This window comes from Eumetopias jubatus, unplaced genomic scaffold (genome assembly GCF_037043125.1).
Source record: "Eumetopias jubatus isolate StellerSeaLion01/CBP00866 unplaced genomic scaffold, mEumJub1_p1.0 scaffold_10, whole genome shotgun sequence".
Taxonomy (NCBI): Eukaryota; Metazoa; Chordata; class Mammalia; order Carnivora; family Otariidae; genus Eumetopias; species Eumetopias jubatus.
In genome coordinates, this window is record NW_028274816.1 from 60,390,561 (window position 1) to 60,405,399 (window position 14,839).

The 14,839-nt window shown below is 38.6% G+C and overlaps 1 protein-coding gene across 1 annotated transcript in view; it reads right to left on the reverse strand.

Moving 5' to 3' along the window:
• Positions 1 to 6,945: 6,945 nt before the first annotated feature.
• The window catches only part of LOC114202951 (uncharacterized), a 34,062-nt gene continuing 26,168 nt past the window's right edge, over positions 6,946 to 14,839 (reverse strand). Inside the window, exon 4 of the mRNA XM_028096344.2 lies at positions 6,946 to 12,970. Within this exon, the coding sequence (XP_027952145.1) occupies positions 11,076 to 12,970 (1,895 nt within the window). The 3' untranslated portion in view covers positions 6,946 to 11,075. The remainder of the gene's footprint in view (positions 12,971 to 14,839) is intronic.

Below are 14,839 nucleotides of genomic sequence, written 5' to 3' on the forward strand. Positions count from 1 at the left end.
CTTTTGCAATAAAGGCAATTGATATCCTGGAGGCCCAAGAGAAATATACTCCCCTCTGTAACTATGTAGAGGAATCTAAATTGGGGGTCTTTCAAAGAATATGGGGTATTACCAGAGATAAATTTTATCTGGGTGACAGGGCAAGTATTTAATTAACAAACATCTTTTTTTTTTTAAGTGTTTGTTTGTTTATTTATTTATAGTGTGCACAAGCAGGGGGAAAGGGCAGGAGAGAGAGAGAGAAAATCCCAAGCAGACTCCTGCTGAGTGTGGAGCTGGACACGGGGCTCTATCTTACCACCCGAGATCATGACCTGAACCAAAATCAAGGGTCAGACACTCAAATGACTGAGACACCCAGGTACCCCTGCTCTTATTTCTCTGTGAAGTGCATTTCTCCACTTGAAAGTCCCAGACTCACCTCCATACTTCAGGATGTCATAAACACCTCATTTTGCCTGAATGTCTTTGGGATTTCCATGTCTATGAGGGTTCCTCATACTTAGGAAATTTAATATGATCTCCTGTTAATTGTCTCATTTCAACTGGATTCTTCGTTCATCTAGAAGGGCCTTGAAGGGGATGGAAATTAATGCTCCCTGATAGGATCAACACAAAAATGAAGCCAGCATGGATCTTGTCAATTCAGATGAAAGAATCCAAACTACAGGTCATATGGCTCCAGGCACAGCTGTACCAGCCAAGGAATATGTTGCCTACGCTCAAGACATAGGAATGTAAATCCGCTAACTTGTAAGTACTTAATCAGCACTACTCTACAGATATAACTACCAGATGCAACTAATAAAACCTCTAACATAAAGAAGAAAGGTATTTTTTCTCATTTGAAATCTTTTGAGATGGGATACAACTCTGGTGTATCAGGTGAAGGGGCACCAGAAGGTATCAACTAACATCTGCTAACATGACCTCGTGGGTTTACATACATTTTCATTTCTGTTTTTTCCAGTTTCACCTTAGACCACAAAATCACACCATTTCTATTCTGTGTGATGAGTTTATGACAATAGAATTGTTCAAATTCACTTTATTCTAACAATAAGGCAATGAAGGGCAATGGAAGGCTGAATCCTACCTGTAAATGTTTTTTTTTTTTGTAAAATAACATTTTTCTTTTTTTAAAAACATTTTTAATTTAAATTCAATTAATTAACATATAATATATTATTGGTTTCAGAGGTACAGGCCTATGATTTGTCAGTCTTGTATAATATTCAGTGCTCATCACATCACATGCCCTCCTTGAATCATACCCCATTCCCCTCCCCTCCAGCAATCCTGTTTAACATAACATTTTCAAATCTGCTTAAATCTAGAGAGATTTTTATGACACAATTTGATTTTCACATCAATAAAATATTAGATATATAACAATACAAATCAAGGAACAAGAATTTAATCTATAGTGAAACAAATATGACATGTACAAAGCACATATAGTGAAAACACGTCACAATAAATTGCAGACATCATTTTGCTCAGTCACTAAAGAAACCCCTTGACACTTCTAATTTCACACCATCAAATCTATTATTCTTACTGATTTAAGAACACAAAACAAATATGGATCCCAGGGCTTACTTTCAGAGATACCAGCATAGATAACTTACTACAGTGATCCAATTTGGAAGTCAGTAGGGGCCAGTAAATCACAGCATGAAAGAGTGAATGAGGTACTTTTTCCTTAGTGATAGCAGGCTAGGATTATTATGTTTCTTAGATTTTCTCAAAAGGTCTTCACATTTTCTCAAATACTCAGGAGAAACATATTTCCCTTCTGAGCCCTACACTAGCACTGATGTGCTTTGGGCTTGAATATAGAAGAACACTGAGGTTTAAAATTTACTTTATAAGTTTATCCAATCTGGACTGTATTGGTCTGAAGAGTATAATTGCCCAACCTGTACAATATTCGTTGTTAAAAATGGATTCAAGAGAAGTTCCTAGGAAATGTGGACATACTATATATACAAGTTGTTAGTTTAATATATCTCATTATATAGAGCACCAGAAGGAAAGCATTTATAAAGCAAAGAGCTTTTCAGGACTGTAATATTTGTGACCCCTTTACATTTATTCTGATACATCACAAATGTCGCCGGCCCAAGGCTTGGCCCATTTGGTCTCAACCTACAAATATATATGTAATCAAAAATTCGTGTCAAAAACCATTATTGTATTGTAACTTTTATTTTTTCTTAAAGTTATTTTTATTTATTTGAGGGAGAGAGAGAGCACAAGCTGGGGAGAGAAGCAGAGGGAGAGGGAGAAGCAGACTCCCCCACTGAGCAGGGAGCCCAACATGGGGCTCAATCCCAGGACCCTGGGATCACGACCTGAGCCGAAGGCAGACGCCCAACTGACCAAACCACCCAGGCATCCCAATTGCTCTATTTTAAATGAACAAAATAAAATTTAGAGTTAAACTGTTATGAAAAACAACAAAAAAGTTTAGTTTAAAAGGACTGTGCATATCAAAACTTTAGCTTTAAAAAGATTATGAAGGAGGGGTGCCTGGGTGGCTCAGTCGTTAAGTGTCTGCCTTTGGCTCAGGTCATGATCCCAGGGTCCTGGGATCGAGCCCCGCATCAGGCTCCCTGCTCAGCTGGAAGCCGGTTTCTCCCTCTCCCACTCCCCCTGCTTGGGCTCCCTCTCTCGCTGTGTCTCCCTCTGTCAAATAAGTGAATAAAATCTAAAAAAAAAAAAAAAAAAAAAGATTATGAAGGAAAAAGTGAAATGAGTCTTGACTACAGCACTTTGATTTTGCAATGAGAGAAACAAGGCATCTGGCTGGGAAGACCTCTCTTGGTAGAGGATCAGCAATAACAAATTTCTTATTACTTGGTTGGAGTTTCATGATAAACTGAATCCAGTGAGGACTAGTCCTCTATTGGTTATAATAGGTTACAGAATCTGAGAATTTTGTGGTTCTGGTTGTGTGCTTGTGTAGTTGAAGTTGTTTTTTGGCCAGCAATGGGAATCAGTGTGTCTGATCTAGCTCTCCACTTGCAGCCCATTAGGCTGCATGTTACAAAATAGGCTGTTCAGTTATGACTTCACTAAAAGGAAGATGACTTTCTTTTCTAATACTGCATGGCCCACCATATAGTTTTGTGTCAGGAGAAGCAGACTGCAGGTCTGTGGCACAGAAGCATCTCCTTAGAATTTTAAAGTTCTTCACAATGTGGCCAATCTAAATGCTTGTTGCATTCTGTAGATGAGTTTCTGAATGAATCCAAAGACAAAGGACATTAGCTTCTCTCAGTATGACAAGGTCAGCTTCAGCACCCAGCAGCCATCTCACAGGGATTCCCGTTCACAGTACAAATGATTTAGTTGCTCCATCGGGGGAAGCATAGAAGAATCAGCCACTTAGCATGCTGAGCACTTAAAATTTAGCCAGGCTAACTCCAGAAAAAACCAAGACACAAAATACAATCAATCATCTCTAGGGTGACACTGAGGGACCAATCACTCTAATTAGCACATTCATTCACAGCGAAATCCCCTTAGGAAGTGCTGAGCATTTCAGCCCGCTAGGATGGAAGAGAAACCATCACAATGGGAAAAAAGTGATGGAGAACCACCTTCCAGCAATCTGGTAGGATTCATGTTTTACACACAAGGATTAGATATTTGCAAGTATCTAAATAAATAGAAAACTATACTAATGATTAAATTAATGCTGAAGTGGCCTAAATGAAGACCCCCTTGAAATACTTAATTTGTGTACTTATGCATCCTCCTTGAGAGAGTGATCTACTAAACTATACAAGTTGAGTGGAATACCTATTTTGATTGCTACTAAGAAGATTTTAAAGGAAACACTGACAAGATAGTATCCATGAAGGAAACAAAAAAGGGACCTACTGAAACGGTGACAAAAATTGACCTCGAAAATGTCAACTCCTATAAAAGTACTTCATATTGCTCCACCATATTTTTATTTCATTAAGATGCCAGGAAGGGTGGGGTGGGGGGATGGGTTAGCCTGGTGATGGGTATTAAAGAGGGCACGTTCTGCGTGGAGCACTGGTGTTATGCACAAACAATGAATCATGGAACACTACATCAAAAGCTACTGATGTAATGTATGGTGATTAACATAACAATAAAAAACAAAAACAAAAGATGCCAGGAAGGGCGCCTGATTGGCTCAGCCAGTTAAGCATCTGCCTTAAGCTCAGGTCATGACCCTGGGGTCCTGGGATGGAGCACCTTACTCCTCATCCCTCTGCTCCTCCCCCCAGCTTGCGCGCTCTCTCTCTCAAATAAAGAAATAAATAGGATGCCAGGAAATGAGGAACTAAAATTAAATACTCTGTCAGAGAATAAGAATTCATGTCCCTTCAAACACCCTTCTACCTGGACGAAGAATCAAATTGACAGGAGACATTAACAGGAAACTACCAAATTAAATATGTGAAAACACAGGGAGTCCACAGAGACATGGAAATTCAAAAGACTGTCAGGGAAGATGAGGTAAAAATGTCATCTTGAACTAAGGAAAAGAGGGTCGGGACTTGGAGATTCACAGGAAAGACAAACCCTTCACAGGGCGGTAAGAAGAGCAACTGTTTGGTAATTAGATGTTTGTCCTACCTTATAGTTGGGTAACTAAGATAAACTTTGTCACTGAAAGACCCTCCCCCCCATTTAGATTCTTCTATGGGGTTAAGGCGGGAGCGGGGGATGTTCTCTGGAGTCTGCAGGTTCTCGGGTACCTTCGACTCAAAAGTCATCCACAGGCCAAAATGACACATTCTGGGGGTTGGGAGTTTCACATATTAAAAGTTGACCTGATCGATTATTTCATGTCACTGATCCAACATTTTACTCCTGACAATAGGTCAGTTCAGTTAACTTCATTTTAGGAGCCAGTGATAAAGATGTACTTTTCAAAGTTAGCCCTGTGACACAAGTAATGTGATTAAATGAGGCATTTATATGAAAACAAATGAACTATGCTTCATGATTAGATAGAATATTAAGCCAGGTTCTGACTTCTAAAGGTAGCCAGTTGAGCACACTTCTGGATGTCAGATTTGAAGCATCTTCAGACAGAGTGAGGGCAGGTAGGGGCAACCTGACAGATCTTCCTGGTTTATAGTTTGTTTTTTTTTTAAAAGATTTTATTTATTTATTTGAGAGAAAGAATGAGAGAGAGAAAGCACATGAGAGGGGGGAGGGTCAGAGGGAGAGGCAGACTCCCCGCTGAGCAGGGAGCCTGATGCGGGACTCGATCCCGGGACTCCAGGATCATGACCTGAGCCGAAGGCAGTGGCTTAACCAACTGAGCCACCCAGGCGCCCCCTGGTTTATAGTTTAAATACTACCTTGGTAGTATTTCAGTGGCCCATAGAGGGACAGCCTTTTTTTTTTTAGATTTTTTATTTATTTATTTGAGAGAGAGAGAGAGAATGAGAGACAGAGAGCATGAGAGGGAAGAGGGTCAGAAGGAGAAGCAGACTCCCCGCCGAGCAGGGAGCCCCATGCGGGACTTGATCCCGCGACTCCAGGATCATGACCTGAGCCGAAGGCAGTCGCTTAACCAACTGAGCCACCCAGGCGCCCGAGCGACAGCCTTAAGACTGTCTATACATGAGCTATTATGACAATTTCTTTCTATCAAGTCATTCATATTTTTTTAAAAGATTTTATTTATTTATTTGACAGAGACACAGCGAGAGAGGGAACACAAGCAGGGGTATTGGGAGAGGGAGAAGCAGGCTTCCTGCCGAGCAGGGAGCCCGATGGACTCGATCCCAGGACCCTGGGATCACGACCTGAGCCAAAGGCAGACGCTTAACAACTGAGCTACCCAGTTGCCCCTATCAAGTCATTCATATTAAATTTGCAGAGATTCAGGAAAAAAGGCAATTTTAGTTCTCAAATGATTCCAAGTCAGAAAGGTGGGAGAAAAATAAAAATGTTTAGGGACTTGTAGCCAGGCACCGGAGGACACTAGAAGTCAGGATGTAGTTTAGCTGATGAAGAATAGTATTAAAATCTAGTATCTATAAAGATGTGTTATTGAAATATAGTTTTTCTCTATACTGACCTGCATTTTTACCAAAGATAACCAAATTGACAGTAATTTGATTGCAAAACAAGTCTAAGTAAAAAAAAAAAAAAAATTGGCTTGATTATTCACATAAGTGCAGGAAGAATAGAGGTTGACCTATAGACTCCTTAAAAACAGCTTTCAGGGCTGTTTTCAGTCTGTTGGGCATCTGAGTCTTGGTTTCGGCTCAGGTCATGATCTCAGGGTCCTGGGACCAAGTCCCGCCTTGGGCTCCCTGCTCAGCGGGAGTCTGCTTGTCCCCCTCTCCCTCTCCCCTGATCCTCTCTCTTAAATGAATACATAAATGCTAAAAAACAAAACAAAACAAAACAGCTTTGTTGGAACTTTGCATAAGCAATCTCTAGATTGAACTTTCAATAGCTTCTCTAGGCCATAAGCCAAGCAAAATACTTGCCACCAGACTTTGCCTACAATAACTACAGATTTGAGTGAATTTCTGTCTTCATGAAGTCCCCTAAATATCCTGAGGTTCCTGCAGCTGTTGGGAAGTGATCTTCCTTGCTCACCTGGTAAACTGTGGGGAATTCTGTAAGCAAAGTATCAGGCTGATATTTCCAAGGAGGCTTTATTGACTCGATATAGTTCAATCTTAGTTCCTCACAGCTGTCTCATCATATCTGAGTCTATGCAGCTCTTTCTTAGCAAGAACATTCTAGTCAAAGCCTTGGCTATATAACCAGTGTTTCTGACTGTGTCTTACCACAATGAGAACAGATTTTTACTGAAATTATGCAAATACACATATTGGCATAAAAATAGAAGAGTTACTGAGATTTTTTTTAAAAGATTTTATTTGAGAGAGAGAGAATGAGAGAGAGAGAGCATGAGAGGGAAGAGGGTCAGAGGGAGAAGCAGACTCCCTGCTGAGCAGGGAGCCTGATGCGGGACTCGATCCCGGGACTCCAGGATCATGACCTGAGCCGAAGGTAGTGGCTTAACCAACTGAGCCACCCAGGCGCCCAAGAGTTACTGAGATTTTCTGAATTCTGGAGGAATCAGGAATGGAGGAAAGATAAATCTTTCATTTTTTTACAAAGGTATATTTTCTGCCAATGCTGCATGTCAGTTAACTTAAAAGTTTTCTTATATTTGTAAAAAGCAAAACATTTTTTAAAAGCTTTTATTTAAATTCCAGTTAGTTAACATACAATGTAATATTAGTTCCACATGTACAATAGTGATTGTACAATTCCATACAATACCCAGTTCTCAACAACAAAATGCATACCTTCATTCCCATCACTTATTTAACCCATTCTCCAATCCAGCTCCACACTGGTATCCATCAGTTTCTTCTCTATAGTTGAAAGAGTCTCTCATGATTTGCCGGTCTTCTTTTTTCCCCTTTGCTCGTTTGTTTCTTATATGCCACATGAGTGAAATCCTATGGTATCTGTCTTTCTCTGATTTCATTCACTTAGCATAATACACTCTAGCTCCCTCCATGTCATTGCAAATAGAAAGATTGAATTTCTTTTTATGGCCATGTAATATTTCATTATATATATCTCATATCTTCTTTAATCATTTCTCAGTCAATGAACACTTGGGCTAGACTGCTTGAAGTAGAAATGTCCACTGCCACCGACTATTGAACTGCTCCTTTAACAAATCCATGCAACAGCCAGAGCCAGAGCACGGGACTATACTCATCATGGCACTGACTAAAGGGAAGAAGGTCCCGCACAGCAGTACATCACCTTCCCTGAAATATCATCCACCTACAGTGGATCTAACCTGTGTTGGGGTTATATACCTGGGATACTAGCGCTTTCTGCAAACACAGCACACACCTTGCTGATCCCGTTTATTACAGTGTCCAGAAGTCTTCATCTTCGACAGCCACGCGCCATGTGACATTATTAAGCTATACCCGCAATGTCTGCATCATCCAACTGCCCCTATTCCCATCCTATGCCACTAATCTAGGCCTGAGCAATCAGTCATCATCGTTATCTAACAGCATCTGGTCCTCATTCACACAAAGGAATTCAATTAAATCATGAACACAAAGTAGAACTTCCCTAATCCTCAGGAACCCACATTTGCCAATTCCTTATGTCCATTATATTTATTCATTAGAAGACACCACCAAGAGCTGCCTGTGCCTTTGGAGTGGCTGGAGGGAACCACCTCTGCTTCCCTCCCCACATTAGAAGGAGTTCTTCACATTTTAATAGGTCTTGCTTTTCTAAGTTTGGTGCCATCATCATGTATTACTTATATTCACATCCCCCAACCCAGTGCTAAATGTCTCAATTTATACCCATTGGCCTTATGTCTTTCTCATCTCAATGAAGCATTTACTGAAGATACTCTAGCCACAACAGAGGCAAAGAAGAATGTCTGTGATGCCTATGTAGCTGGAAATAAAAATCAGGATAAATAGAACTGGAGATCTGGAGATAACTAGGAAATAAACAAGCAGATGTTATTTTTTCTAAATCCAGGGAGTCAGGTGTGCAACCTGGGACAGGTGTCCTCCTCCACGTGCAGAATTTATGCCAATTCTTCATCCTCTGTATTTTCTATCCCTTACTTGGGGCTACAGCATCACTCCTATTGGAATAGGTTTCTCCTACTTATGGGTATCTATTATACACCAAGCACTGTTGTAAGTGCGTCTTTACTTCATAGAAACATCAAAACAACACCCCCATGTCTGAAGTGGGGCACATACCTTTATTAGGGGCCATGGTGCAGTGCTTTAGAGTCCCAGGGCTATATCCAGATTGGGCCATTAAAACTAAAACAGGTTTAGGTAAGCTCTGTGAGAGTCTTCTCTAAGGGACACACGAGGGGAAAGTCATGGTAGATAGGGGACATGGTTGCTCACAAGGGTGGATTGGGAATGTCATGTCAGAGGTTACATTAACTGGCGACTCTGCAGGGTATTGTCTAGGGAATGCACTAGTGAGAGAGGCTGCTGTCAATTCAAGTCCCCTGCGAAAGTACTGTCAACACAAAATGGATGCCAAGTAGCAGTATCATGGAGTACTTGAGCTAATCACTCAGTAAGACCCCCACATAATCTGTAATATGTCTGTTATAATATCCTACTAGTCCCAAAGAGGAGAAAATGATACAGTAGATAAACAAGAGGGAAAGTAATCAGACATCATTTAAACTTTAAGGCCACCGAGGAAATGGACTACTAGGTATGTTATTCCACACGATTACTAAATAAGTGATAGATTTCATCAGTTGCCTACAACCTTATATAAAATGAGATAGGTTAACATTGATGGTGGGATAACACTTCATTTACTACTCATCCATGATAACATGTTAAAAATCATTATGTTTTATTAATTAAAATATATTACGTTCACACACAGACTAAGTTATACATTTCAAATCCACTGTATAATCCTTTTTGGAAATACGGAATACAAGCATTAAAAAGCATTTGTGTGCTGATATCATGATGTGGGAGTAGTGATTTCCATTGTTTTCAGGCATGAGATCATTCTTAAAAATTTTATATGTGTAATCCTATGCCGTTTTAGGAAAGAGTTCCCCTCTTTTGGTATCTTTGAGGATTTCTTCATTTCAAGCACATCACCTGACATCCTCTACTTCTAACTATAGCTAATTATGAAGATACATCAGTATTTTACTGGACTGGCACCTCTTTTTTCTCAAAGACCAGATGAGAAAATATTTTATTTATAATATCCAGGAAGTTCTTTAGTTTTAATAAATGGAGAATAATGATGTTCTGAACACTTCTTCCATCATAACTGACATTAATGTTATAGCCACAAACAGCATCTCCATTTAGATTTTCTTCATATATTATATATTATATTGTCTCTCTTCTTCCATGGACACTTAGATATGCATGAGTCCCACCTAACGAAGAAGGGCATCTCATATCTTTGATGCAACAACAATCAGCCACATACTTTCACAAACCCACTAGGAGTAAATGAATTTTCTGAAGTGATTTGAGAGTACAAATATGTTAATATTTGCTAGTCACAAATCCCAGATAGGGTCGATGAACCAAAACAAAAACAAAATAAAAAAAAACCCAAAAAACAACAACACAATCAAAAACAAAAACAAGGACATACTGAAATCAATGATATCTACGCAAAAATCCATCCACTTGTTCTTTTGAAGCATAATAGCATATACATTTTCTAAGTGTTTAACTTTGTATTAGTCCTTATAATGAGTATTTTGATGTAATGTCTGAGTAGACTGACTCATGTACTGCTTTCTACTTGATTTCTGTGATATTTATTGACATTTGATGTTTACTTACATACATTTCTAAATATTTACATCTTTCAAGTAACTTACCTTTATGCACTCTCTGGTGTTTGCTACAGTGAATATTTAAAATGAAGGTCTTTCCTCCTTGATTATGTTTATGTTTCTAGGGTTTGAATCTAGTGTGCATTTTGGGATACTGAGTATAGACTGAATTCCAGTTAAAGGCACTGCAACTTTCTCTACATTTTACATTTATCTATGCTGTATGATTGCTATGATGTTAAGTTGTGAGTTCCAGATAGAGGCTTGTGACACCCTTTAACTTTGTAACGTTTCTCCTCAGTATAAACTCTGAGATGCTGAAAAGGGTTGAGCAGTTCTAAAAGCTTTCCCATGTTCTTTACATTTATAAGTTCTTCCCCAGTATGAATTCTGTGATGTTGAATGAAACGTGACCTCTGAGTAAAGGGCTTGCAAAATTCTTCATATTTCAAAATCTTCTCCAATACACTTTCTCTGATCAGGAATTACCATTGCTTAAAAGCTTTTCCACATTCTTTACAATTTTATGGTTACTCTCCACTGTGAATTCTCTAATGTGGAGTACGGGGTGAGTAGTCCTTAAAAGTTTTCTCACACTCTTTAAAATTGTAAGGTTTGCTCCACTATGAATTCTGTGATAATGAGTAAAGGTTGAACAGTGATTAAAGGCCTTCCCACATTCTTTACTTTGGTAAGCTTTCCCTCAGGTATGAATTCTGTGATGCTGACTCAGGTGTGAGTGCTGGATAAAGGCATGGCCACATTCCTTACATATGTAAGGTTTCTGTCCAAAATGAATTCTGTGATGTCGAGTCAGGTGTGAGTGTCGGTTAAACGCCTTGCCACATTCTTTGCATATGTAAGGTTTTTCTCCAGTATGAATTCTGTGATGTTCAGTAAGCTTTGAGTGCTGGTTAAAGGCCTTGCCACATTCTTTACATTGGTAAGGTTTCTCTCCAGTATGAATTCTGTGATGTCGAGTCAGGTGTGAGTGCCGGTTAAAGGCTTGACCACATTCTGTACAAATGAACGGTTTCTCTCCAGTATGAATTCTGTGATGTTCGGTAAGCTTTGAGTGCTGGTTAAAGGCCTTGCCACATTCTTTACATTGGTAAGGTTTCTCTCCAGTATGAATTCTGTGATGTCGGGTAAGGTTTGAGTGCTGGTTAAAGGCTTGGCCACATTCTTTACATTGATAAGGTTTTTCTCCACTATGAATTCTGTGATGTTGAGTAAGGCTTGAGTGATGGTTAAAGACCTGGCCACATTCTTTACATTGATAAGGTTTCTCTCTAGTATGAATTCTGTGATGTTGAGTAAGGTTTGAGTGCTGGTTGAAGGCCTTGCCACATTCTTTACATTGGTAAGGTTTCTCTCCAGTATGAATTCTGTGATGTCGAGTAAGCACTGAGTGCTGGTTAAAGGCCATGCCACATTCTTTACATTGGTAAGGTTTCTCTCCAGTATGAATTCTGTAATGGCGACTAAGATTTGAATGATGGTTAAAGCACTTGCCACATTCTTTACATTGGTAGATTTTCTCTCCAGTACGAATTCTGTCATGTTGTGTAAAGTGTGAGTGGTGGATAAAAACCTTGCCACATTCCTCATATTTGTAAGGTTTTCCTCCAATATACATTGGCTGATGTTGACACAGCGTTGAGTGCCAGTCAAAGGCTTTGCCACATTCCTTACAAATGTAACTTTTTTGTTCAGTACCAATTGTGTTATGTATATTTAGTCTTGATGACTGACTGAACATATTCCCAGGTTTATAACATCTGTATGAGTCTTTTCCCACATGAATACTCTGATAATCACCAACACTGGAAGACTGGTTAAGAGCTTTCTCACATTCATTATATTCATAATGATTCTCTTCCATAGGGATGCTATTATGTATAATAAGGTTGGAGCTTTGATAAAAGACTTCCACACATTTATCATATTCATAATGGTTTTCTGGAAAATGAGTCCTCAGACATGTATTAACATTTGAACCTGGGTTAAATTTTTCCTCAGATTCACTGCATTGAGGAATTCTGTTTTCATTGAAAATGCCCTGGTAATTTTGTAGGGTTAACTCCTCGGTGAAGGACCTCTCAAATGAATCCCACTCAGCACTTTGTTCTTCATTTTTAAATCTCTGATTTTCAGAAATATTTGACTCAAAGGTCAATCCAATCCTACTTTCAAAATGGTTGAAATAATTATTTTCAGCATGAACTAGGCAACTTTCCAGATTTTCCAACTTTTCGTTCTGCAAATATGTATGTTTAATCATTTGATTTGAGCCCTTGTATATAGAAACACACTGCTTTGCAGAAGTAGCAGACTTAAGAAGGGATGTTTTCCAAAATGTTTTATATCCTTCACCATTTTGGGCAGTGAGATTCATATTATGCGCAGTTGTCTCAGTTTGGATATGTCCTTCATGATATATTTGATGCTCTTCACTCTCCCCATCATTGTTACAGTCTACCATGAAGTGTAAATTCTCAAGGGCACTATGTTTATATCTATGTACTGCCACATTTTGGAAAGAAGCTTCTATGCACAATGTTGGCAGGAAACTCTGGGTGCCATTTGAAGATACAGCTGAAAGATATTGAATAAGAGAAAAGTAAGATCATTCCACTTACTATTTTCAGATGAATATAATGCAAATGTCTAATATGCAAAAATAAAATCAATCAGAGAACTTCAGTAAGATGGCTGATGGAATCATTGGGGCTTTATTCCTCCAGGGAGACATAAACTTGCAGACAACATACTGACCACATAGCCTAACATATAGTTCTGAAGTCTTGTCATGCTGGAGCACCCATCACTTTCCTATACCTCAAAAAATCAGGAAAAGTACTATCTCAGCTCAAAACTAGAAGAAAGGAAGGAAACTTAAAAGAGAAATCAACAAAATAGGATATAGCAAAAACAGAAAAATATCTACAATAGGGAGAGGTGGTTTTCAGAAGAGATCCACAAAATTGACATACTTTTAAGTAAATCATGGAAGAATGACAGAGAGAAGACCAGTAAAATCAAAAGTGAAGAAGTGAAAGCAGAGTAACCGATAGCATGGAAATAAAGCCAATTAAAAGAAGCAGTGATGGATAATTATATGCCCACAAAGAGAGATAAAAAAAAAAGTGTAAATTTCCAAAAAGGTATAACCTACCTGACTCAATCACAGAGGGGGAAAAAAAAGTCTCCACTGATCTACCACTACTAAGTAGATTGAAAAAGTAATAAAAAAAAAAGCTCCTAACAAAGGAAAGTCCTATGCCAGATGAATAGTCTCGATTATTCAAACAAACAATGAGAAAGTACTTTAAATCTCCTATAACATTTCCAAGGAGTGAAGAGAAAGGAAATTGTAAAACACTCTCTGTGACACAATAATAAAGCCAAGAAAGACACTATAAGCAAAGAAGACTAAAAATTACTACTGAGACGAATAGTCATGTAAACTCCCCAATAAAAGGAAACAACATGAATCAAGAGCAAATTTTACAACATAATTAAGTGGGAACTCTTCCTGGAATTCAGGGTGTTTCAACAAAAAGAAATCTATAAATTTAGGACAGCACATGAAAACAATGAAGATCAAACATGACATGATCACATTTATTCATGCAGAAGGAGAAAGTGAGCATACTGGACACTGTTTCATGATTTAAAACACTCAGTAGTAGGAATAAAAGGAAATCAGCTCAGCCTAATAAAGGCCATGTATGTACTAAAAGCTGAAATCTAACATATCCAATAGTAAAAGAATGAAGCCTTCTGTATGATCAGAAACAAGGTACTGAAGTGACTTCACCACTTCGATTCAGCATAGTAGTGGATTTTATAGTCAGAACAATTAGGCAAGAAAAAAATATATAAAAGTAATCCAACTGAAAAAGGAAAAGAGAAACTACTTCTGTTCACAGACGACATGATGTATAGAAAACACTAAAGGATCCGTATTTTAATTTTTATGCTATTTTATTTATTGGACATCACTTTTATTGTTTATTTCTGTGAATTTTCCCTCCTAGACTTTCAATTTTCCATTATTTTATGATATAATGCTTGAGTTAAGAAAAAATTCAGGGGCGCCGGGGTGGCTCAGTAGGTCGGGCCCCTGCCTTTGGCTCAGGTCATGATCCCAGCGTCCTGGGTGAAGCTCTACATCAGGCTCCCTGATCAGCGGGGAGTCTGCTGCTCCCTTTCCCTCTGCCCCCTCCCTGCTCATTCTCTCTCTCAAATAAATAAATAAAATCTTTTTAAAAAAAGAGAAATTTGAAATAAAGTAAAACTAACATTACACTACAAGGAACTAGAAAAAGAAGAAACATAGCTGAAATTTAGTAAAGGAAGGAATTAAAAAAGAAAAAACAGAAATGAATAAAATGGAGATCAAACAATAACATAACCTTTAAAATAATCTTATCAAAATCCCAGTGCCAATTTTGGCAGAAA